General features: G+C 41.9%; 1 protein-coding gene across 4 annotated transcripts in view; it reads right to left on the bottom strand.

Annotated features, from left to right (window-relative positions):
* LOC120562122 (vacuolar protein sorting-associated protein 13B) overlaps positions 1–27,949 on the bottom strand; it is a 380,029-nt gene that overhangs the window by 287,045 nt on the left and 65,035 nt on the right. For all 4 annotated transcript variants that reach the window (XM_039805631.1, XM_039805634.1, XM_039805630.1 and 1 more), the window contains one exon: positions 12,251–12,435. In XM_039805631.1, the coding sequence (XP_039661565.1) occupies positions 12,251–12,435 (185 nt within the window). The remainder of the gene's footprint in view (positions 1–12,250; positions 12,436–27,949) is intronic.

The following is a 27,949-nucleotide window of genomic DNA, read 5'->3' on the forward strand; positions in this document are numbered from 1 at the left end:
AATAATCCACTGAGATCAAATTTGCAGAGGCTGTGTCTGTGTGTGGTGGTAGCCAAAGACGTGACTGGGGTTTTGGTGCTGAGGCACTTCAATGGGAGTTACAGTGGAGATTTATGGCCTTGTGACGTGGAGCTATGTGCTCAGTCGGCACTAGTCACTACCCTTAGATGGGACGGTTGGCTCACAGCAGGGAGCCAGCTCAGCAGACACTACCAGATGACATAAATACAAACAGATTTATTTGGGGCTGTCATTGATTCGGGCTTAGTAACATTCAGAGCAGTCTGCTGTGGGAGCTATAAAGCCCATTCTACTTTCAGTGCATATTGTTTCATGTCTCAGTGATGCTCTTTGCTTTGTGTTATAACTGTTAAAACAGTTATTAAGCTACTTAATTAACAGTTATTTTACTTATTTATTATGCACAGCTATACAGTGAGGAAAATAAGTATTTGAACACCCTGCTATTTTGCAAGTTCTCCCACTTAGAAATCATGGAGGGGTCTGAAATTGTCATCGTAGGTGCATGTCCACTGTGAGAGACATAATCTAAAAAAAAAAAATCCAGAAATCACAATGTATGATTTTTTTAACTATTTATTTGTATGATACAGCTGCAAATAAGTATTTGAACACCTGAGAAAATCAATGTTAATATTTGGTACAGTAGCCTTTGTTTGCAATTACAGAGGTCAAACGTTTCCTGTAGTTTTTCACCAGGTTTGCACACACTGCAGGAGGGATTTTGGCCCACTCCTCCACACAGATCTTCTCTAGATCAGTCAGGTTTCTGGGCTGTCGCTGAGAAACACGGAGTTTGAGCTCCCTCCAAAGATTCTCTATTGGGTTTAGGTCTGGAGACTGGCTAGGCCACGCCAGAACCTTGATATGTCAAACACCGCCTACCAAGAGTCTGGGTCTGCCGAGGTTTCTTCCTAAAAGGGAGTTTTTCCTTGCCACTGTCGCAATAGCCACTGCTAATGCTTGCTCTTGAGGGAATTACTGTAATTGTTGGGGCTTTGTAAATTATAGAGTGTGGTCTAGACCTACTCTATCTGTAAAGTGTCTCGAGATAACTCTGTTATGATTTGATACTATAAATAAAATAAAATTGAATTGAATATGCTTCTTACAGAGCCACACCTTGGTTATCCTGGCTGTGTGCTTCGGGTCATTGTCATGTTGGAAGACCCAGCCTCGACCCATCTTCAATGCTCTAACTGAGGGAAGGAGGTTGTTCCCCAAAATCTCGCAATACATGGCCCCGGTCATCCTCTCCTTAATACAGTGCAGTCGCCCTGTCCCATGTGCAGAAAAACACCCCCAAAGCATGATGCTACCACCCCCATGCTTCACAGTAGGGATGTTGTTCTTGGGATGGTACTCATCATTCTTCTTCTTCCAAACACGGTTAGTGGAATTATGACCAAAAAGTTCTATTTTGGTCTCATCTGACCACATGACTTTCTCCCATGACTCCTCTGGATCATCCAAATGGTCATTGGCAAACTTAAGACAGGCCTTGACATGTGCTGGTTTAAGCAGGGGAACCTTCCGTGCCATGCATGATTTCAAACCATGACGTCTTAGTGTATTACCAACAGTAACCTTGGAAACGGTGGTCCCAGCTCTTTTCAGGTCATTGACCAGTTCCTCCCGTGTAGTCCTGGGCTGATTTCTCACCTTTCTTAGGATCATTGAGACCCTACGAGGTGAGATCTTGCATGGAGCCACATTCCGAGGGAGATTGACAGTCATGTTTAGCTTCTTCCATTTTCTAATGATTGCTCCAACAGTGGACCTTTTTTCACCAAGCTGCTTGGCAATTTCCCCGTAGCTCTTTCCAGCCTTGTGGAGGTGTACAATTTTGTCTCTAGTGTCTTTGGACAGTTCTTTGGTCTTGGCCATGTTAGTAGTTGGATTCTTACTGATTGTATGGGGTGGACAGGTGTCTTTATGCAGCTAACGGATAATAAATGGAGTGGAGGTGGACATTTTAAAAGGCAGACTAACAGGTCTTTGAGGGTCAGAATTCTAGCTGATAGACAGGTGTTCAAATACTTATTTGCAGCTGTATCATACAAATAAATAGTTAAAAAATCATACATTGTGATTTCAGACCCCTCCATGATTTCCAAGTGGGAGAACTTGCAAAATAGCAGGGTGTTCAAATACTTATTTTCCTCACTGTATGTGATGTATCCCTTATGAGTCATACTCTTCACACCCTTAATTACTTTGGGATGAAAGTAAAGCTGTGTGTTAAATAAGTCTCTCCTTAAATGGCTGTAATGTTTTAGTGATGCTCCTGATGATGGTTTTCCTGATACCACAACAGTTATTTTATTCATTTGAATCAGTGACTAATATATATTTAAATGCAGAGCCTTCCTAGGTCTGTTTAATGCATTATCTACTGATGACACATTGTAGGGATCTACAAGTCTTTACTATGGTAACGTTTTATAAACCACAGCTGCAGGGGGTTTTCAGATTATATTTCAGTTTACCCTCTACAGGGGAGAGTCGGGAGTCAAGTGTTCCAGCTCTAAATGACGGAATCTCTGCTCTAACCAACCTTGGCCAGCTAACTCAACTGCTCTACTCAACTACAAAAGACCAGCCAGGTTTCTAAAAAGCATGATAGAGCTTTGAGATCAACTACCAATGTAGGTGCTATATTGTGCCAATGGTATATTGGATTTAGAGTGGAAAGATGCCTCTCAGAAACCATCAATGATTCATATTAGAAAGGCAAAAATAAAAAGTTGGACATGAAACTCGGGCTTCCAGATCCTGTACTGGGATCATCCTTGTCCTCCAACATGCCTGGAATCAAATTTTATTTCCCATGACAGAAAAGTGGGCTACTATTCAAACAAACAGGGAAGAGAAAATCCTTGGCACACTCTCACTAGACTTCTGATTTCTTTGAAATATCATATTTCTCCAGAAGCCAGAGGATGGTGTGAGGAAAAGTGGAATGATGAATGACGAATCTGGGTGAGAAATGACAAGCCTGATGTCCCCTGATGAGTGTCTGAAGTCACCAACCACAATGGGGGAGAAAGGTTGCGCGCGCGCGCGTGCGTGCATGCGTGCGTGTGTGTGTGTGTGTAACGCTGTCGTTTGGTAAAAATTCATTTGAGATGTTGTTTAATGGAGGCGCGAAACCTCAGGCCCTTTATGTTCCTCTCATCTGACTAAAGATATACATATCCATGTAATCTGATGTCCAATCTAGGGACAACAATTACATCGACTCCACTGGCTTCTCTCATTTGCCCTGGACTGAAGTGAGCAACAGAGAAAGAGCAGAGAGCTTCAGGAAGACAAAAGAAAGGCCTGAGTCTGGATTGACTTAAAACATCATCACAATCTACCAGGAGTGGAGCGAGGGCCGTCTGTAGATCATTGAAGTTTTCATTGACAAGAACCGTCTCAAGTTCCATCCAAGATTTATTTATCAGTTCTCTGATGCTGACACAACGTGTTTTTAATGTCAGAAATAAGGTTGCGTATGGATGAAAAAGCCCTCTTTCTTTCCTTTCCCTCCTGCTTTCTTCCTACCCTGATGTCAATCCGTGAAGCAGACAAGTAGACAGGCAGAAATTTCTCCCAAACCAATAAGTTACCTCTTCAAAGAAGTATGGATACTTGAGTAAGGGTCCAGGCCATGCTGAAACAGACATCTCAGGGTTTTCATTAAGCTTTCCATCTCTTTACTGACATTTGTGACAACTACAGACCACGAAAAAAGGCTCATGCCCTTCCCTTTCACTTTCATTGTGAAACAATGAAAAAGGACTATCAAAATAATCTGCATGAGCTAAGTGTACGGGCCCATTATGTGACAGGGCAAAGCTGCATGTTCCTCTGGCTTGTCTTGATTAATAGATGAGAGAGCCAAAATCTGCACAGGAAAACAGTGGAAAACTGAGCAGAGTGCAACCTCCCCCGTTCAGTCCCATAGCCAGGGCTATGCTACCAACAGTTGCATTACCATATGGGCAAGAGAGAAACACCAAGGAGGCTGAGAAGGAGGGAGCAAAGATATACAGTACATTCTTGGACCAGACAACATTAAACGCACAGCATATCAGGGATTAGTTTACAGAGGTGACAGAGTAAGACCCCCCCTCCTCCAATAACACAGAGCCATTACAGACACTTATTATGCCACAGCATCACAGGGGGATTTGCGTCAGATCCATGCTCCTGAAGGCAGTTAGATCACAGGGATGTGAACTGGTGGCCATGACAGGAGCAGCCTTTTTCATGCAGTGCAAAATGCATGAAAACTGTTATTGGCATAGTCTTCTAAGAGATTGCATTTGTTTCCAAGCAATGGGAAATATCAATTTGAAGAAAAGTATAAATAAGTCTCCCTGACGTAACCTTGAATATTCTTAAGTCTTTATTCCTATCTTTTCTCTATTTTCCTCCCAACCACCCCTTGCCCCAATGTATGTGTAGGGGGAACTAGTAAAAACAACAGACTTGTTTTAATAATGATACTGTTAGGAGTGAGAGCATAAGCCCTGGACTATTATTATCAACATGCTTTGAGTCGCTATGCAGTGAGAGCATACGCTTACTCTATCCAAAAATTCTTGCCGTCATTTGCCTTAAATGGGATCGTATGCTGTGAGTTCAGGAGTACATATAGGATTTGCTAAAGATGGAGATGGGCATGCATCTGTACATATGCACGTCTCTTTACGCACGTGTGTGTGCGTGCTTAACCTGACACTAAATTAGGTGCAAAAGCTGGGTTTAATAAAGAGAACCAATGGCCAGTTGTGTTTCTGGGCACTGATGTCCACCCCACTCTCTCAATCTCTTTATTTCCTTCTTTCCGTCACTTTTCCCTTCAACCTTTATTTTCCCTGACTTTCATTTTTCATTCTGCTCATTATATCGTTCACTCTCTCTCTTCCTCTGTTCTTTTCCCCTTATATCTGTCACGCTAAAGTTATGTCACAGCTCGTATATCACCCAGCAATCATCTGGAGCACGTCTGGTGACCACCACCAACAAGACCCCCCTCCTCTTGTCCTAGTCCAGACCACCACAGAGCTCTGTGGCCAGAAAACCAGCTGTGGTAGCCACATTAAAGCTGAATTCAACACTGGTGGAAATGCCAATGTTATGCTTATTGACCTTGATCTTTTGTCTTTCAAAATGCAGCCTTTCGCAAGACACTAAAACAAGTGCAAGGATCACAATTGTGCTCTTCCGGGCAAGAGTTTGTATTGTAGAAATACAAACTCTTGAAAAGATGCAAGGATGCAACCAAAACTTCTACTTTATGTTTAATCAGCGAGACAATGAACGAAGACACAAAACGTACACACATGGGCATGCGTGCAAGCAGGCAAATGCACACACACATCAACACGAATAGGACTATGTGATTATTCTCACAATCACAGTCATAATATAGGCAATATTTAAAAATATATGGACAAGAGATCATTGGGTCATATTCCCATAGCCAGAGTTGTACCATCTGCAGGTTTAAGAGCTCTGTGTGACTTATCACTGTGTACTGAGCTATAAATACACCTGTTGAAACAGAAACACTCAAGTCCATTGACCCAAGTCCCAAGTACGTGAATCAAAATCCAATAAAGCTATCATAAACAGGGAAAAGAAGACGAATACTATAAGAAAACATACAGATTATGTGTGCTCATTTGGGGTGGTACGGTTCATGAAAAAACATCTGAACCGTTCGGTTCGCTTGTCTCGGTTCGGAGCGTGTGAATGCGTCGCACGGTTCGTCAGTACACTGTTAATGTGCACTAACCACTTCCTGCCGTAGTGCCCACTTTCGTGTCGAAAGTCAAGTGTTTTAATATAGGTGTCCTATATTAAAACACTTGACGAGGGGGATGAGCGTGACGAACGCAACACATGGCAGCTGATTGGACGAACGCGTCACGTGGGTCTTGCAGCTCCCGAATTTCAAAACAGACTAATGGTTCTGAATACGATCTCGTATTTTAAGAAAATAGTTCACCGAAACGTGTTTCTGAAAACATTTTAAGCGAGAAACAGGCCATTCAGTTGCTGAATCGGTCTGTTTTTTTGATCTGTTTTTTTGATCAACAAAGGTCAGTTTAAAAGATTTTCGTCAGATTTTGAGAGGCGCTGAGCCGACCGCTCCTCAAGTGTGGAGAGTGTGGAGAGCTGCAGGTCACGTCACGTGTAGAAATGGCGAGTGGGAGAGATAAGGAAGGCTGCCCGGAGTTGGAGGATGCGCCAGCGTCATATAAGTCTGGTGTGTGGGAACATTTTGGATTTCATGTTAACCTATGATGACAGCGGAAATAAAACAATAGATAGAATTGCTACTGTGTGCAAGCATTGTGCAACATGCATTCAATATGCTAATGTTAGCTATATATCATATGCTGAAGTATATTTCTGGAGTGTTAAAGATTAAAAGAAAAAATAACAAGAACCGTACAGAATCTAAAACCGTGATACGAACCGAACCGTGGGTTTTGTCAACCGTGCCACCCCTAGTGCTCATGGCAATGTACAGACTAAGGATTCTAGGATTTTATCAAAACTTTAGTCACGGAGAACCATGACAACTTTTTAGAGTTGACTGTTGACACTGAGTGAGATTTAACTACAGGGGATAACTAACTATGAAAATATAAAACACTACCACACTCTACCTCTCCTTATGACCTGTCTCTCTTAGTTACGCTGTTATAGTTACGCAGTTATAGTTCTAGACTGCCGGGGGACTTCCTTCCTTTGACACACCGAGCTGCTCTCTCCTCTCCCTTTCTATTACTGTTACTATTACTATTTGTGTGTATCCCGTCCCAGAAATGCTTGTTACTAATCCTAGCTTCTGGGGAGTTTACTCCCCTGAGTCCTTATGTTTTTTCCCCCAGCGTATTTCCTTGGAGAACGTTGGCACCAAGATCCTGGTTGCAGCTGTCGCCGTGGTCCTGCTGCACTCCCTGCTGAGCTCAGCGGTGCCCTGCAATGTCATGCTGCGTCCTGCTGAACCCTGCTGCTCCGGCGGAACCCTGCTGCTTCCTGCTGAACCCTGCAGCTTCCCGCTACATCCATCCATGCTCTGCTGGGCCACGCTACATCCTGTAACGCCCTGCAGCGCCCTGATATGACATGAACTACTACAACTACCATTGAAGTCACAGTTCCATTATTAATGTGACTACTATTGCCACTGTTCATCACACCCCCAACCGGCTTGTCAGACACCGCCTACCAAGAGCCTGGGTCTGTCCGAGGTTTCTTCCCAAGAGGGAGTTTTTCCTCGCCACTGTCGCACTGCTTGCTCTTGAGGGACTTATTGTAATTGTTGGGGCTTTGTAAATTATAGAGTGTGGTCTAGACCTACTCTATCTGTAAAGTGTCTCGAGATAACCTATGTTATGATTTGATACTATAAATAAATTTAATTGAATTAAGTAAGAGCTGTGACTGTAGATCAGCCACTCATTAAGTTAATTATTCATTATGTCACTGGTGTCAATATAATGTAACCTTCTACATGTCTCTTGTATTGTTTAGTACAAACTGTATTGGTTGTTAAACAGTTGCTTTAATTTACAAACATCATTAGCAAAGGCACACATTATGCATAGCTTCGGCATGTTTTGGAGATATGCCTACTGCCTCTACCAAAAATGCATGTTTTGTCTTTAATATTTGCCTTAGGAAGATCTTGCAGATTGAAACATTGCCTTAAAAAGAGAAACGTGTAAAAGAAACCAAAAAGAGGCAATGCAAATGCATCATGACTTTTGAGCCATTGAATATCCAAATGTTTATTAGGACAATGCACTGAAAAGTGAGCAATGACAAAATGAATTTGTGCACTTTCCCCTCTACCAGAATTATGCACACACTCACCATATTCTTATGCACAACATACAGTATACTCACACACAAATGCATGCAGACTCGAGTAGTAAGTGGGAGGTCACTGTGGTCAGTGTGTCGCTGAATCTGAGGTTAGCAGTGGCTAGAAGCAGTGGTAGGCAGGAATTACTGGCTCCTCTCTACTACTATTACCGCTACTGCTACTACTATGGCTGCTACTGCAAACCACGAAAGCATCCTGGAAGTATAAACAAAGAGGACATGTAAGACGGGACGGGATGGGCTGGTCGTTGACAATCGCAGGAGAAGAGGAGAAAAAGACAGGGTTAGAGGAAGGAAAATGAGATGGTGTGAGGCAATGAATTCAGCAATAAAATGAGATAAGAGGGACAGATGGAAAAGAGAAAAACGCTGAAGAAAGGTAGCATTGAATTAAAAAGAAAAGATGGAAAGAAAGGACAAACGTTATGGTAAAAAAAGACAAGAAAAAAAACAAGCAAGAAAGAGTAGGTTTTGTTAAAGCAAAAATAGGAGTCAGTAAGGAGGGAATGCAGCATGGCAGAACTGCAAAAAAAGTTGTTATTACCCTCACTGGGCAACTGGCAAGGCCGAGGGTGAGTGGGCACATACTGTAAGATTTCAGGCACTAATGTGTTCACAAACAAACGCACACCTCCCTATGGACCACTTCTCTGTTTTCACCAGACAACCAGACACATGAAGTAGGACAGGACTGTTGCTGCAGAGCTCACCAATAAAATACAACACTAGTGTGAGCTTCACTGGAATGCAAAAGCAGAACGCTGGAATAATGTGTTACCACAGAAAACTCTGCTCATGTCTGAGCCAAGCTCAGCAGCATTGGAGAGCAACACTGTTCTACAGACAGTTGTGTGACAAACCAAGCCGTCATGCAACAGGCAGTGACTGACAGCGTCTGATTGTCAAGGAAAATAAGATTTTACGGTTTGTTTTCTGATTTCGTTCAATCGACTCTGGGCTTGCAGACCAAACAGAGCATATGTTGCTTGCTGGGTCACCACTGTAGCTGCAACTGAGCAGCACAGTAACTCAAAGTCCTACAAGTCTTAGTGGCTGTGTTCTAGTCAGCTGCAATAATTTTAAGTCTCTGACTGTTGCTTTAATCTGAGTCCACCAATTATTTTGAAGAACACTTTACAGTCTGTCAATACCTTGAGATTACAACTGCAGCTTTGTTGAGTTTTCCCCCTTGCTGAATTGTGAAATTTCCTTTGGATAGGGAATGAAATCTTATACCCAAATGGCTCCCCCGTGAAGGACACTGGCCATCTGTGTTATCAGCTAGACCTCGATATGAAACACCTTCCACTATTGAAAAACCCTGTAACATCAAAAGGATAGAAGGGAGGAGAAATTCCTAAAGGAATGAAAAAAAGCCCATGTTCTAAGTGAACAGCTTTTGTTTGCCATGTTCAGTGTTTGGCCTCAGCATGTGTGTGTGTGAGCTCTGTCCTGGCAATGGTCTGATGACTGCTGGTTGGTGAACAAACAAACGACCACAAGACTTAAATCTGGATCCAGATCTGAATCCTGTGAGCGTTACAACAGAGCCGTGCTCTTACCACAAACAGTTGAAGCAAGTCAGCCGGAAAGTCACACTAGCGGAAAAATGCAGCCACTGCTAAGATTACAAACACTTTTACTGTGCGGAGGGCCAAATAAGTGGCACCATGTCAGCAGTTTAACAGTACAGTCCCCTTATTTGTCACTGGATAGGTTTATAGAATGTAAAATAACTGCCTACAGTTAGCTTTTCATCAGGAGTTATGATACTAAGGTTTTGGTAGAAAACACACTCCTTAGTTCTCCTTAGTAAAAGAATCAAACTCCGAGCAAAGCGGACCAGAGAGGAGCATAGCAGTAAGTGGGAAGACAAGTAGCCAGCACAGAACAGCCAGCATGGTCCCATCCTGACACTACAGTGTGGACAAACCCACAGTGCGCACAGGAACCAAAACTATTCAGCAAGGTTGAACTGGATGTGCAGTAAGATGCACTACAGCAAAAAGATCACAACAGTTTATTCTGCTAGCTTTTCTTTTTCTTGCATTCCCTCATTTTCCATTTCTCCTCCCACTCTTAAGCTGTCACACCAACTATTGGGAGAGGTTGGGACAGCTAACATCTTTCTTAAGGCCTACGAGTGTCACCACAATTTCAAATGCAGATACAGTCCTAGACATCTATGGTTATATCATAGGAATTATTGCTGAGTTTTTTCCCCACAACAACATATACTTACACAACACATCACCTATTCCCCTTCACTCTCTTGCCTTCTAACACAAACTCTTTTCCCCACTGCTCTTTTTCTAACCTGCCAGCACACAGACCAGATGTGCAAATGTTTCTCCATGTTTCTATTCAAGCCCTGTTCCAAGAGAAAGGCAGAGTGAGGGGAGAGGAATATTTGACTTCACTCCACGGGAGACCAGTTTCATAAATTTTGGCGGCTGCACAACGGCGAAAAAGGTAGCTTGGCTGGCTTGGCCGAAGGAGAATGTTGACGGCATACCAAACAACATGATCCTAATGAGTTGGAAAATCCCTGGCCCTCCAGAGGACTGTCCAGATGCTACCGTCATGAGAAAAGCTACTGTTTTATTGAATTCAGGCTCCCCTCCCTTTCTTTAACAAGGGACAAAATTTATTATTTGACCATTAAGGCATCCTAGGCGACATGAAGCGTAAAACTGTTTCAGAGTTAATTTGCCCTTGGCTGCAGGTCCAGTACCCCACACTGGGCACAAGACAAGTTGATCTTTATGCCAAAGTGTTTCGCGTGAACGTATATTTTGAGACCTAAAGTTTTAGATTTGTGCTTGCACTACCGGTATAGGGTCTGCAGCCACCTTGTCCATAGCTCACTAGCTACTATCAGGTTGACTTGTTTTGGGCGACCGAGTCTGGCACATGATGTGCTGAGCCCTGAGAAAGAACTGTAAAACTTTTCATAAGAGAGTCAAATCACTTTAAGCTCAAGCCAGTTCCATATGTCTCTCTTAACAATTTTGTGGTACTGAGAAATCAGCTTTATTTTATGGAGAACTAAACAAACAAAGAACAGTAAATGTACTTTATGAGATTTCAATAAATCAACGACAATGATGAATGCATTAACATTTAATACAATAGCCTAAAAGAGACTAGATGAACAAAGTGATGTAGTTTCTTCTTTGACTATTCATGACTGAAAAACAGAATGAGCTGCTAACGGACACATTATTCTTCTGTATGGGTATTTTTTTCATATAGCCAAGTGACTAAGTCGCTATTGCAAAATGTTAATTTCTACCCTACCCTGCAGTCACAAGTGCAACCGAAAAAACACAAAAGCCTATTGCCATGCTAAACAGCCTTTGCTCCTCTATGATAAACCTGCTCCCTTTCTCTTCACACACCTAATCACTGTCTGTTCTGGAAATCTAATGTGCAACCAAACAGCATGGTGTGAGTGGAAAGGTCAGGGTTCCTACATATATAAAAAACACAATCACACACAAATCCCTAACTACCTAGAAGTGAATTGTAGGTATGCTGCAAAGATATAGGGAGAGTGAACAGGTCATGCTCGCTCCTCTGTCTTACTATGGTTCGGCAGCCCTTAAACCACTGTTGCTCCGCTGTAGCTGCTCAGAGATCAGCAGAAATAGACTTAAGCTGTTTTCACTTAAGAACTCTCAGACGAATTAGGTCCAAACATAGTCCGGAGTTTTCCTTTTACCACATGTAGCACACAGCAGGAAATTGTCTGTGTTAGATGAGTTCTCACTAACTGGAAATACTCTGTTTGATTAAGATGCTGGGTAGAGCGTGCAGCAGACGGGACATGGCACGGATTACATTGCGTCAGAGAGCGGTTATAATAAACAATCAAGACTCTTGCCGTTCCTTGAATTTGCCTGCTGATTTCGGCGTCAGTCCGGCCCTTACTGACAGAACTGCCTGAATCTTGTCATCTTCATGTTAATCATCCTTCTTCTGCACTGCTGGAGGTTAGTTTTCTCTCATTTTTTTGCAAGCAGCATGAAACGTCATCAACACATCCACTCTCTTGCTAGGAATTTTCCCACTTTTGGCTCAATCGGAGATTACACAAATTTTTTACTAGGGAGTTGGCAGGTTAAACACTATTTGACGTCCAATCCAACCGATTCGGACGTTTGCTTTCTTACATACAGCTCCACTGGGTAAAGTCTGAAGAATTTCAGGTGTGCAGTGCATGTGTGAAAGCGGCTTTAAAATTCAATCAGAAATTTCTTAAACTGGATGATGCTTAGAAAGAACAGACAAGCTCAGTTAACTCTGGTCTATTGTAGAACATGTTGTTTACCTGGAGCTTTGTACACCTCACGGAGCAGGATTTCGCTAAGTGTCAATGGGGCTCCGTTGACCATGCTGTGGGTCCAGCTCTGACAGATCGCTTGGAGCAAAAGCGTCTGGGCCCTTGTGGCTTGGACAGTGAAGTGGGGAAGCTCAAAAATACACTCTGTGGTGGGTACCGAAGACCTTTTGCTCCTGCAAAAGAGGGACAAGAAAGACAGGGTTAGATAAAGGATAGTACATGGGGAGAAAAAGAGACAGAGAGAGAGAGAGTCAGGATATGTGACAATAATAAATTATATAATGGAGAGTCGCACATAAGTGCCAACATACACTTAATGAAATGGACACCGGTGGAAACAAATCGTTCATGACTTCCATGAATCCATCAGTATCACATCACAATATAAAACAGCTCATTGATAGCCTGAGTGGCCAAATAGGTAGAACTACATTTGACTACAGCAGATTGAAGAAGTACCAAATGTAAGCCAAGCTTTCCTTAGTTACTTGGCAGGTAGGTGTAGTTTGCCTCTTTGCCGCCGACCTTTCTCTCCCCTCCGTCAGAACTGTGATGATGATTTATGTGAAGAGATGTACAGCCCAGAAACCTGACCCTAAAAAGAATCTCTATGCATTTAACATTTCATCTGTCTCCAAGAGTGTAGAGGGAGAGAGTTTGTGTGAGTGTGTGTGTGTGTGTGTGTGTGTGTGTGTGTGTGTGTATGACAAGCTGATGAGTTGAGCGTTCAGGGGGATGAGGTAACAGTACAGTCGGATGGAGTCCTCCAGGCCCCTGTCCATCAGAACCTCAGTGGACCATGCTCTCATTTATCATCTAACACACACACACACACACACACACACACACACACACACACACACACACACACACACACGCGCAACCACGCACGCATGCATGCATGCACACACACTTTTTGTTTTTCAATCCCTCCTTTCTAGTATTTGCCTCACTGTCTCCCCTATTCACTTTGTAATCACTCGTTCATATCCAAACACACTTTCTGCACATCTCTAATACCACACAAAAAAACATCTTGAAACACATACACTGCACAACAAATCCCTGTATCAGGTCTCTGAGCCCTTTTTTTTTTGCCAGGCCGTGAAGTCATGGCTCCTCAGTTCTTAAGATCTCATCCATGACATCAGCAACAGCAGAAGGAGGGATTCCCCACCACACATACACACACGCCAACCAAGGTATGGCACACAGTGCTGAGAGGGATGGAGCACTTGACTACTGATCTGTATCTTTCACATCTCTCGCTCTCTCTCCCTGTCCCTCACTCCCTCTGCGTCCCCAGGAACCTCTGTTCAATGGAAAAACACCCAGGGAGCCTGAACTAAACACTGCAAAACAAGCCTGTTTGGTTCCACTCCTGTTTTCCTCTCTCTCTGTTCTGAGAGGTTCTTCAGTTGGCTTTTTGAGGACTGGCAGTGCCCCCTTCCTAATACACATCTACTTTGTGTGTGTGTGTGTGTGTGTGTGTGTGTGTGTGTGTGTGTGTGTGTGTGTGTGTGTGTGTCACATACAGACTTGACTACATATTGTAATGGAAGCAAAAAGGCGCTGCCCTTTGAGGAGAACTTTTGGTGAAAATAGAACTGTGACTAATTCCAGGGATGGCTGCGGCGTGTCAGGAACAAGAATCACAGTTCATTTAATCACACATTTTGGTCTGGTCCCAGTTCAGAGTGTGGGATATGTCACGGGGTCTCTCCCCTCGCTCAGCAGCTCTGCAATCGTTTAACTCCTCTGCTTCCCTCCCTCTCCTTCTTTCTGTGTCTCTTTATCTTTCCCTTTATTCTGCTCCTGGGTGGTTCGGCAGGGTGACATGAGCTGTTCGCTGCACACAGGCAGGCCCAGAGTTCTTAACTACGTGCTGTCTCAGAGGGGGACTACTATGAGACAGAAAGCGAGAGAGAGAGAGAGAGAGTGTTTGATAAAGAGAGATGTAAGAGTACAGAAAAACAAAGGCAGTAAAAGAGAGAAACTCCAAACCTGACAGGGTCGATGAGTTTACCATGACAGCGCACATATACATTCTGAATTCCCTAGAAACATATGGTGCATTTGGCACAATGGTGAACCATGCAATGTCATGCTTCTCTACTATTAGAAATCACTACTGTTGCATGCTATACAGTAAGACATCAATCAAATGTGTGTTTTTGTATGTTCAAATGCGTGTGCGTGCGTGTGTGTGTGTGTGTGTGTGTGTGTGTGTGTGTGTGTGTGTGCGTGCATGTAGCAGATATCACCGCTGAACAAAAGAAAGTGAAGGGGACCCAGCAACAACAATGTCCCACATGCAGAGCAAATGTGCCTGCAAAGCCACTTCAATGGGAGGACTGGCAAGGGATGAAAGTTTGTTGGCTTATTCCAGTGTTTATAGCATTTCAGGGGAGCTGTCATGTGCATGTGGTCGTCTAAAACTTTAATTATGCACCTGTTTTTATTATATTCTGCCCAATTCTTTAGGAACAGCAACTTGGATCTTGGAGCTAAATGAGAAGCAGAAACTCTCATTAGGGTGTTTTAGGAATGCTGGATGTGAGGACAGCCAGACACTCATCGGATTTCATTAAGTAGCTGGCACAGACAGTGTTTCTTGCTGCAACATGGTAAACAGCTTTCTGGCAGGCAGCTCTTTCACTGTTACCACAGGCTTTGAAGGAAACAAAAGTCTCCAAGAGGTAGAACTAGAAGTACTAATAATTGCAGCATCAACAGCAGTAACAAATGACTACACTAAAACATATATCTTAGAATGTGGGCAACTAACAAAATGCAATGTACTGGTTTAGGACAGTATCCATATTAGAACCGAGAGTCTGTAGCCTGGGGAGCAGAACTCATTAAAGCATAATTCTACTCTTATAATGTGGAGACCACCAGAAGTGGGCCCACAACCCATTTTGAATCCTGACTCATAATCTAAAAAATCAGGTACTTTCCTTGAACTTAAGTGCCTCATTGAATAGGCTGTCTCTGACCTCACAGTAGTCCTTTAAGTCACTGAGTTTTTTATTTTATTAAAACACACAGGCCACCAGGAATATGTTAAAAAGGAAATCAAAATTAGTCAGGAGCTATGAAAAATTAGGTGTTTCAATTTCAGCCAATGAAATATGATTTCCTCTGGTGTATTTCAACATTAGGCCTCATTTCCCGACCTGTCCCTTGTTGGTGCCGTGACTGAGTGACAAAGAACTGGACCCGGACAAGGACAGGCTAGTTGGCAGAAGTCCTGACTGCTTGGCTAGGTAACTGGCTGACTGGCTGGCACAAAGTCTTTCTGTCCAGTGTCCCTGTCAAAATCAGGCAAAACAGGGCATGGTGTTGTGCAGGGGGCGTGAGTCAGAGTCAAGAGTACCATAACCAGCTGTGGTGCTCTTTGCCTTGACTGTTTCCTCTGTATACATGCTCGAATGTAGACATAAAGCAGGGACAGAAAATTATTTTTAGTCATTAGAATGAATGAGTGAAATCTAAAAGAGAGTAGACTTAACAGAGGACCCTCACAAAATATGTTTTGTTAGCTCCAAATAAGGCTAAGAGCCAAAAAGTGACACATTAAGCAATTACTAGCATTAGGTAACACTACCTAAGCCTAACCTTCCATTTAAACAGCCTCTGGGTAACACTGTGCCTGTACGAAACCCTTTTCACATCATAATAGCTGAGATCCATTCGGACCATTGGTTCTCAGGCTAATCAGCTTCCTGGTCTGGTCTGACTGTGGTCACAACTATATTTAGAAAAATACAGCTGGGGCTCCAGCTAACAGGCTGCGATTGCTGGTTTACAGAGGCGAGGCCACACACAAGCACACAAATGCACATAGTCACACAACCACAAAAATGCACATACCTGTACAGACACAAATAAATTAGTGTTCCAATATGCACACATGCTAACATACCAACACATGTGTGTACACACACACACACACACACACACACACACACACACACACACACACACACACACACACACACACACACACACACACACACACACACACACACACACACACACACACACACACACACACACACAACACACACACACAACAACAGCAGGTTGGTCAGCCAGAGCATGAACAGCAGCAGTAATGAGGCCACAGCTGACAAAGGGCCTGCTGCTCTAACAACCTGTAACTGGAACAATTATAAAACTAGCTGCCAATACGAAGGTTGGGGAAAAAAAAGGTTGTGTGTGTGTGTGTGTGTGTGTGTGTGTGTGTGTGTGTGTGTGTGTGTAGGCTAAGCATGTATAATAGTGACAGAAAGCTTGTTCTGCAAACTGAGCAAAAGGGAAAAAAGAGAACGTAAATGTAATCAAACCCTGCAGAAAACACGAACAAGAACGAGGGGAAAACAGCAAGAATAGGCAAGAAAAGGGTCGAGACCGCAAACTTGCAGGTCATATGTTATTCTCCAGGTAAAATAATACCTAACATGGGGAGTCTCATTAAAAAGGCCATTTGGAAAAGCTCCAGTACAAACTAAGGAATAGCAGAACTGGTAGGTTGTTGCTTTGTACTTTTACAGACAAAAATAAATGTAGCCTAATTAAAGACGGCTGGTTGGGGTATGTGTCTGTGTGTATATACAATTAGGGGAGTGTGTGTTGCATACATGTAGATGTCCAGTAATGTGTTGAAATCCGGATATGTTGGCATTAGTGCAGATGTTCTGACAGAGGACACTACTGAAAAAGCAAGCGTGAAGTAATTTGGAAAGCCTTAACTGCAGGGCCAAATGTTGTCAGAAAACTCTCTTTTTAAGATCGCCATCTTGCCGTGGTCCTAATGGTTTACACAGTGTCCCAGAATACAAGTTTGGAACCTGCGCACAGTTTCCAGTATGTTCATTTTTGTTATTACTCATATCCTGTACAGTACCAAAAATCAGTTGCCTCACGCTTTCCAAAATACAGTGACACAGACGGCTGTGGGGGCTGGGAGGTCAGCAAGACGTGGAGCAAGGTGTCTGGTCCGTCAGTGGACCACAGAGAGAGAGGGAGGCACATTCGCACAAACACACATTCCCTGACACAGGTGGATATTTTCAGTAATGGGAACTATATGGGAAATTTTACATGAACTGGAACATAACACTCCAATAAACTGTTAAAAGTTAAAATGTAACAGGCTACTCAAAAAGAGAATGTAGGCATTAAAATCCAAGGCATTAAAAAAAAAAAAAAAAGTTAACAAGATAGTCAATCAATTTTGATTGGCCTCACAATGTGCTACTTTCTCTTGACTTAAACTTATCTGAGTCCACAGCAACGCCAATGTAATCCATTATGCACTGACATATTTGTCTGATAGATACAACAGATATAGCCACCGTCTTGAGACCGGTGATAAGTTATCTGAAGTTTCTACAAATCATTCACTGTCGCACCCTACCCTAATTATCAATACAAACATTCCCCCAACTTAAACAGTTAACCAAATCCTCTACTGCTATTGTTTTCCAATTTCAAGAGCTTCTTTGGAGGGAATCAGACTGAAAAATGGAGGGAAGGCAAGACTGACAGCTTGTACCTTATTTTTTGTTCTTTCTTTGTGGTGCAGATTGATTTGAAGTATTTCAGAATTCCCCATCTCTCTAAGCCAAGGTCACTGACCCCTCCTGAAAATAACCAGAGTGAGTTATGGGCTGCTCTCAAGTCCCGCTTTTATCTTACTACAAAAGACTCACTACAGTGTCTTGCAAAGTCTCCAAATGAATATTATAAATCACGCAAGCACTTCACACTTAACAACACCACCTACCTACCCACCCACCAACTTGGGGGATGGGAACATTTTACCACCTAAATGTCAATTGGGTTAAATGGCCGGCATTTGAAAAAAATAAAAAATACTACCATAGAAGAGCCAAGCAAGCATGTGACAAAAAATGGCACCTCTAACTCATTTATTATACTGTATGTCTTTCTTTGCAGTTTCTCATAATGTTCTTTCAAGTGAGTCGTTTCATTGACTGCACATGGTCTATGTCACTGGCTTGATGGGAAATGTAACTAGAGCTGCAACTGAGCCTCCAATATAGAAAATTTAGCAAAAGCTATTTTACAGTCCCTCCAGAAAAACGCGATTATGCGATCGCATAATTCAATGCATAATCAGCCAAAGTCCGCATATTCATGTGGGGGCTGCATTTTTTCAAATATGCCGCACTTTTGCCGCATAAATTGCCGATTTCCGCGCAAAATATGCGGTGCTTGCATGATTTCATAATCCCCGCATTTTCGTTGCAAAAAAGTCACATTTATCTTAGCAGAAAGTTTAAAAAATGTTGCGTTTACTTCACACAAGAGCAGCCATTTCCCCCTGTTGCCATGGGAACGTTATGAAGTGACGTAATTACACGACGTGAACATCATCGAAAAGCAGGTGTTGGAGGTTGATACTTTGAGTCTCTTAAGTTGGTATCCAATAAGAAACCTATCTTAATATCTGATGTCTACTCAAATTTCTTTGTTTAAGTGCTCCTGGTCTATATTATTAACGATTTTTGAAAGTCTGTCTCTTTTTGTATCTTTTATTTCCCTCTGTTTAGACTATTACTTTTATTTTTACTTTAATATTATATTATTTGTATATATTTTTGTATCTTATTTGTTTACTTATTGCAATGACTGAATATCTGTAAACTATTTTTGGAAATTAAGTTTAAAAAAAGTGTGTTGGGGGAATCACTTTTTCTTCTCTTTTTCATCAAACCGCAGTTTTTACAAGTTCCCGCATTTTTTGCAAGTTCCCGCAATTTCATCGCATAAAATTGCATAAATATCCCGCATATTCCATCGCACTTTTTAAGAAAACGTGCCGCATAATCAAGGATTTTTGCCCGCAACAATCACAAGAAAACTCTGCGTTTTTCTGGAAGGACTGATTTTAGCAGCAGCCACAAATGACTCACAGTGATCATTACGGCTTGTCTCGAGTGTCTTTTGAATCCAGTTGAACTCTGAAAATGCCATTTAAGCAGGTAAAGAAGAAAAGTGATCAATAAAGAGGATTTTCCAAATTTGGTTTAAGTTATATTAAAGCAATCTTTTCAGCACAGTGAGATTACACATGACCATTTGCAAGTGACAATCTACAGTTACAAATTTTCATTTCTTGTTTTGTAAAGCATCACCGTAACTTGGCAACCATCTTTTATTGACGTAATATATTCTAATTAGGCTCACATCTCGCCATAGGACTTGTATTACTTGATTTTTTTGTATTTATTTTTTTTTACCTTCAGGTATTGTATTATCTTTCCATTGTATCTTGCACACTGTGTTTATTTTTTTATGTAATGAAATCTAGTCTTGTGTTGAGTTTTCACTGTGATTCCGCTGGTACAATTAAGTGATTACAATTTTATTTTATCTCTCAACCACAATCTATAATGACATCCATTCTCTAACCTCACCAAACTCTTTAAAGTCTCTGTGCTGGATGGTATGAGTTAGGACGAGGCGAGGACTGTATTTGTGGCCACAGCTCACAGTTTCGTGGTTCCCCAGTGTCAAAGGTGTTCCATGTGTGCATTTCTCAATCATCAGCCCTAAACAGCCCAAACTCTTCATAGAAAGAAACACTCCACTCACTCTCTCACACACACACGGCCCTCCTCTTCCTCCCATCTGGAGCACCTCTGACCCAAAACACACACACACACACACACACACACACACACACACACACACACACACACACACACACACACACACACACACACACACACACACACACACACACACACACACACACACACACACACACACACACACACACACACACACACACACACACACACACTCAGGAGAGGGCTTCATTACACAGGGATTACTAAAAGAAATGTTTTAATCAAGTTGTGCAGACAGCTGCAGACCGCAAGGCGAGAAAATGGCAATGACGTGGTTCATCAGGCGTTAAAGGAAAACACATCAAGAGGCCTGTGTATGTGTGTGTATAATGGTGTGTCTGTGTGTGCATGTAGCTTCCTGCCTCTGTCCAACATGTCCAGCTGTGGAGGACATGCGGTTCCTTATAAGGACACACAGAGATAGGAGACCTCTGTACAGAGACGACAGACCTAATATCACATTTATACTGTCAGATTTAGCTGCAGACAACAAGTTCAGCAGTCAATGGAAGCACCAGCTGTCCTTTATTTTGATCCAATTTAGTTGTCCTCAGTAGAAGTCTCAATGTCTTTGACCTTCTTGCAGATGGCCATTGAAAATAAGAATACAGACTCCAGTAAGTTTCCCTGACTCTGGTTAAATAAAGCTATTTTTTGATCATGGTTACACCAGTGTTTCCTGTACCTCATTACCAACTGTAGATTTTTCTTCAAGCAGTGAAAATTGGATGGGACACACCGGAGCAGTGCTGAGGCCTGGTGGGGAGGAGAGGACAGTGGAATGCACACCACAATAGATGATAATCCAGTCAGAGCTGATAATCCATCTACCCTTCCCTATTTCCCACTGTTTTTCCTCCCTCAAGCTTCAGTTCCTCAGATGACTAATTCAGGCATTAATAGAGTCTTCCAGACGACTGAAAACATCTACAGCTGCTCCTAAATTCGCTATCTTGGCTCTGGCCTATACTATACATCCGTATACATCTCAAGGTACTGTATAGTTAAAATTCAATAGATATTCTTGGACTGCAAGACTATTGCCTCTTGAGAACATTACAGCCTATAATATACACTTTAGGGCTGAGTTAAAATCTGTGTTGATTTAAGCTACCAAATGACACTTGTAATCATAAGGGCAAGTACACAGCTTCTACAGCAAAGTGACTGCTTTGTAGCGCGTTTGAATGCTGAATGAAAGCTTCCATCAGAACCGAGACGTCAATCACTGAGAGCACAAGCCTCACATTCGCTGATGCCATTTCCTTAATACAGGGCTCCTCAATACGTCCATTGATCTCTGTCAGCCATGAAACCAAATAAAACTGTCTGACACCAGTTGTAGCGAAGGGAAAAAAAATCCTTACCACAAAGTTGGCCAAAATACTTTATAGACTGTGCCACACGAAATATGATGTTTTACCTTGCAGCTTACAATCCTTTGCACTCCTGTGCTTCAGAGTGAAAAGTGGAACAATATTACATCATATGCCATTCCAGGCTTTTAATACACACCTGTTAATACATAAAGCCTACTTGTTGCAGTGTGTGCCATACCTTCAAGCTTCATCATGTGAAAACGTTTTCTTTCTGAAAACATTCCCATGTTTCTTCAAAAACAGGGAAGGGCCTAGTTCATGCATTGCTTTGTTCAACTAAATGAATTCCCTGCTGCTCTTATGGCCTCCGAACCACAACTCAAAGCTGAGCATGACCACAGCAACCACACGTTGATTTAAGGTCATTCAATTATCCTTCACCATAACAGCTCACAGTAACTTTAACCCTAACGAAACAGACCTCTCAGTTAAATCCTTGATGAGTAATACAAGTGATTACTTCATTATAAAATCACCACAAATCAAAGTTTGGTTGAGGGGCACAACAGTTGACGCAGAAGCTGTGTGTGTGTGATATCATTCACAAGATCTGTGTCATAAGTTACACTACCGTTCAAAAGGTTGGGGTCACTTAGAAATTTCCATTCCACTCAATTATCATTTTCTGTTAAGGCAATACAAAATTGGAATTCATTGCCCACTACAATCAAAGATATACATACGTATACCTTAAAACATGGCAGTCCGATAACTATTACTGCACACATCAATCTGTCGGATGTGATGTGTGTTCGATGTGACATAGTCATTGTTGCGGTCACTCCATCTTTGCTGCATGCCTCCGTTATGTCTTGTATGTGCTTTCAATGTGGCCTCTGAGACTTTTCTCCTTTCTCTTGTCTCCTTCGTATTGTATTAACTGCATGGACTGCTTTAATGCCATTGACATTATCTGTGCTTGTTTGTTTGTGTGCCACTTCTTTGTACGTTTTAACCCTTTTTGTTTAGGCCTGCTGTTATTATAGATGTAATCTCATGTCAGCTGGCCGGGGACTACAGCTGGAAATTAGCTGTTGAGGCTAAAGCTGCTCCTTTTACTGTACAGTTAATTAAGGGGGACTGTCCACAACATTATAAACTAATGAATTAAACTAAATTATAGGCAGAATACCAGCTGAGATCAGTTGCATTGTTTTTTTTAACCAGGGCAGCAGTTTTCAGATTACATTATGTGCTTACATAATTGCAAAAGGGTTCTCCAATGTTAGCCTTTTAAAATGATATCAGATTAGTAAACAGAATGTGCCTTTGGAACATTGGATGAATGGTTGCTGATAATGAACAATGTAGATGTTGCATTAAAGATCAGCCACTTCTTTCTACAACAGTCGAGAACCCTTTTGCAATTATGTAAGTGCATAATGTAATCTGAAAACTGCTGCCCTGATTAAAAAAAAACTGGTATTCTGTCTATAATGGAGTGGAATGGAAATTTCTAAGTGACCCCAAACTTTTGACCGGTAGTGTATATAAATGTATATTCAGAGCACAGACATTGACTTTCCCATTCAGCAGCTCACCCAAATCAGTTTTCATCGGTCAAAATGATGAATCTAATTCAACGTGTTAATGATATTGCCTGCCAAAAGGGCTAGTAGACAAATGTTAACAGCCACAGTCAATGTTCTCACCAGTGAATGCTCTTCATGTACATTTGCAAAATTTGACTTGGATCTCTATTGCTCACTACTGAAGAACACATTTGTCCTCTTGTTCTTGGCTGTGCTTGGAGACATAGACCAGGAGCAGCTTGCTATGACTAACTATGAACAGGAGTAATGAGGCATTACAATCACACCAGAAGCCTCATGCCTCAGATGCCTCAAGCAGCCTTCATAAATTACAACATGAGCTAATCTAGAGTCTAGACTACTGCTCCAGACATAGTAATAGACTTCTCAACTTCACATAAAAAAAAAAAAAATCCTACAGGTAGTGCTAAAAGCTGAACTATCCATTAACAATGTAATAGAGTTAGATCAATAATTAGATATCAAGGGAGAACCAACATTCTTCTCTATTCAGAAACATTTGCAAGGCAAGTCAGCTTTTTGTGGCTATATAACATGCACCTGTAATGCCACATGCTTTAAGAAATGATCCCCTCAGAAATAGCTGAGCGAGGAACAGGGGCTGCTAAAAACGCCACATAAAAGCTGGCATGGGGCTGAATTATGACCTGCAATACGACGAACCACACTAGGCTGCTGCTGGTTTGTTGGTTGGTTGGTCGGTGGGCCCCGGCCTTGGCCTGCCTCCATATGCTGCTGCTGTCAGGTGGCCCTGCATAAGTAATATTATATGGTGTGAGCGTAAGTGGGTGCGTGTATGTGTGTGTCTGAGTGAGAGAGTGAGGTTAGGTTTTGGGGAGATCGACGCAGGTGGCACTTCTAACATCCCCTCCCTACTGCCACCTCCCTCCCTCTCCCTTTTTCTTTTTCTTTTGCAGGGACCGATTTTATCTGGGATAACAGGTTTAACAGCCAGACCAATTGCGACTCTCTGTAGAGTGCCTGTGAAGTAGGCGGCCACATACATTGCCTTTCATTAGGGATAAGTACAGCCTGATGCCTCTCAGCTGCACTTTAATTCACTGAGAGTGAAAGTTCATTTCAGAGGATTTTGGCTTTTTGCTTACCAAATGACTGCCCAGTTAGTACATGGTAGTGTACCAAGAGCGCAGACTGACTTTGTTTACTATCCCTACTCCCTTGCAGAGTTTTTTTTATTATTTTAGTAAAAAGCTCAGCTTGTCAGTGCAATCATTTTGCACAGTTACACTGAACAACAATTTAAAATTTTCTTTATGATTCATTCACGTTTAATCAAATAATTAAGAATCACAAACAATTTTATACACGTTTTTTTACCAATAATTTCGGGGAGACAATATAGCTTGTTCAATTTGGTCTTCAGACATCAGCGTCAATAATTAATTTATATTACTGTATAGATGAGGTTACTCATAAAAAAAACATTCAAAACTTTATGCCGTTTGTTGAATACAGCAATAACAGTAATATACAATTGCAATTATAAAATCTGATCTTTTTACAGTTTACAAAAATAGTGTTATGCGAGTTATAATTTTGGGGGGTTTTAGCCAAGCTAGCCGATTTGCTCTAGAGATAGCAATGTCCGTCTGTCCAGGACTTTGGTCCAGAATGAAATATCTAAACAATTATGAAAGAGATTGCCCAAAAAATGTATACAGGTATTAATGATCTGTGAGGGTAAATCCAGGTCCCAAGTAGGTCTGCCAGGCTTTGAAGCAAATTGAATACATGATGCCCTCTGGTAGAAAAATAGTTTTACCCATAGACTTACATGTCTGTTTTATTTATTTGATTAGGACAATGCACATTAATGAACATTTCTGTAAATGCGCCAGTGTTAGCCAGTCGGCTAATTTGCAACTGTAGTCCTAGTTACCTAGCATGTGTAAGAAACGTCTGTAAATCAGAGGATCACAACCCCCGCAAAATGACTCGTTTTACTACCAGTTTTTGATCCATTTGGTCCGATAACCTTTAATTTTTCTCTTTTTTTGTCTAGTTTTCACCCAAAGGGGCTAAAAATATTTTGTGCACAAAATATATTTTATTGTGTTTTATTTTATATTTAGAACACACAGAACAGACAAATACAACTGAACAAGAACAAAAACCCTCTCCCACCCCCCACCCTCTGTGGTCTCGAGGAAAACTAAAACAAACAAAAACTAAAACAGAAATCACACCTTGCCTAGTCGCTCTCCTCTAGTTCTTGTGATGCTGAGGTCATTAAGACCGATACTTGTGCTGCTGCGTTTTTCCATAGGTTGATAGTCGATGACTTGGCTTTGTTAATCCTTGCTGTAGAGAGCTCAATTATAACTATGTCTAGAAAATACGCCAACCACTGTTTTACACAAAGCAGGGGCAGCGCTGAGCTATCATTTTCTTGGATGCGGTTGAGCCAGCTAGTGATGCTGTTTTTAAATGAACCTTATCTCAGTGTCTCAGTTGGCGCCTTCTGTATGAATGTACCTCCACACCACAACCTAGATCTAGTGACAGTGATCAAGTGGACCTAAGCTTACTGTTTAACAACAGCTAACACTATTTGTAGTTATATATTAGCCATTGTGATGCTGAGATACAATCCGCAGGATGTCATCCTAAAAGAAAATACTTTATTATAGTTGTTCCAACCAGATGACACACTTCAGTTGGTTATGAAGTTTCCAACCTCTAAAGTTTATTCCCACAACTCCACACAGACACAACATGGCCAGGATGTTAAAATATTACAACTGAGTTGAGGTGCCCTTACAAGGGCATGCACCAGCCAACCTAGACCTCTCTAACCTGGAAATACTTTCAACTGACTAGGAAGAAGAGACTGTTGTCAGGGGAGTAGATTAACAATATATTGGTTTGACTGCTCCCTTATTGGGTGATCTTTTCATTTCTTAAAAAAAATGCAATATGGGGAACCACAAGGTCAAAATCTGCAATTGCTCTGCAGCAATTACCCTTCTTTAAAATTTCAGTTTGCTTAAAAACTGAGGAAACAAAGACATTTCAGTCTAATTGGATACATCCAAGGTCTCACACACAATACCAAATGCCTAGTAAAAGCCAAGGCTGGCAGGGAGAAGATGTCAAGACAGTGTACTTTTCCCAGTGAAAGCCCTTTGCTGCCCACTGTGAGAAGCCGGAGCCTTTGTGGTGAGACTGAAGGAAACATGAGCTACACTATGCACTGCGGGCCAACTCATCAGGAGATGTGCTGGGCCTTCAGACGCCCAGTGCCTCTTCAAATCCCCCATGATCACCTGGCAGTCATATGCGCTTGCTTAAGCATGAGCTGGCTGCACATTGACAAACATGTTTGTGTGTGCATGCAAGTGTGAGAGTAAGAGAGAAAAAGGCGGGACAAAGGAGAAGGATGCAAAATGTGTGCATATGACATCACCTTCTGTACTTCCCTACTCCAAGCTACCCCTGTCAGTCATCAAATCTAAAGCTACCTTTTACATTGGAAGTTTATCTCCGAGCATTAAGGTCTCATGCTTCCCACTTTCTTTCAAATTTCCTTAAAACTTCAAAAGCTTGTACAGCTCTGCTTAGTGCCTGCCCAGAGAACAGAACATCTTGAAAAGGGGTATTTTTGGAGTTACATCAGTGCTGAGGAACAGTCCCAAAACATACATCAATACAGCCAATTAAATGCTACCACCTGGTGGAGTGCATCTTTTGGCTTCCCCACTGACCCAATGTGTCAATCTTGGCCTCAGCTTTCACCTTTAGGAGAGGAACTTTGTCTGACTGTACGTCGGTCACCCACATACTGTGATCACATGTAATCTCACACTATATTATAATACATTTGTGTTGGTACAAATGGTGTGAGTTCTACATGGGAATCCCATTGCTCAAACACGCTGCCTGAGAATAAAGTCAACTGAAATTAAATCAGCCTTTCAATTCACTGTTCATCCCAGGACACTTCTATGTGGATGAAAAAATAATAGAAGAGACCCAGAGACAACTAAGCAAGACTGTGGCAGTTAACCTCAACAGAGAAATAGGAGACAATACAATTTACCATTTCTGGTTCTCACCCAGCACTCTCTATTTCTCTCTTCTATGTCTTCTAACTACTGTCTCCACTTCTCCGTCAAACCTGCTCATCGTCATTCCTCCAGGAGCAAACTGTCAGGTTGTGTTAATTGGATTTTGACTGTAGTGACAAACAGGTCAGGAAGCAAGACAGCCATCCTCCCGCTTAGACACAAAGGGTCAAATATGAGTCACTTGATATATGGCAGGTTCAGAACTCATAACCCTGCACAATACACCCAGTCCCATTATCATCTACAGGAAAGAGACTGACAGTGAAACAGATAGGAAACTGTTAAAAAATGCGATAAGTGCTTCAAACCTGTCCAAGTGTTGGAAACATCAAGCTGAATTTAAACTGGGTATGAGGAAAATGAGATGAAGTGGAAATAATCCTGTTAGGGGCAGTAGAATTACTTTGGTATTACGTGTTCACTTATTCTGAGATATGATCGCAATGCCATCACGTAGTCTAGATAGACCAATAGATGTTCTATTCAAATCATATGAAGATAAGGACTTCTGGTGCATAAACTGTTACTGGACATGTACATACTGTATTCATCAAAGGCTTGCTTGCAACAAAGAATAACAGAGCACTTTCTTAATGTGTCAAGGAGACTCTGTGAGAAGTTGTCAGTGTTATTTCTAAGGGCTAGTCCAGGCTGAAAGAAAAGCCATGGGAGAGCCTTGATCTGGAAGGCTCTCTGGAGATGAGAAACATCTAGTGATTGTCAGAAAAAAAAATAACATCCGTTTGACATTTGAATCCACTATTTGAGGCAGGCAGGGCAGAAACAAGGGGGGCCTGGAGATCAAACAAGCAGCTAGCAGTCTCTTATTGGGAGCAGAGAGCACAGGGAATCAGGTTCTATCTACATACACACCACTGAATGAGTGCCTTGTGGTTCCCTATGTGGCCAGCTAACCACTGTACAGTAGATACAATGTTTGCCTGGAGAAGAAGTCAGGAAAAGTCAAAACCATCTGCAGGTCTTTGACATGTTTAAATCT

The sequence above is a fragment of the Perca fluviatilis genome, chromosome 7 (assembly GCF_010015445.1).
Source record: "Perca fluviatilis chromosome 7, GENO_Pfluv_1.0, whole genome shotgun sequence".
NCBI classification, from domain to species: domain Eukaryota; kingdom Metazoa; phylum Chordata; class Actinopteri; order Perciformes; family Percidae; genus Perca; species Perca fluviatilis.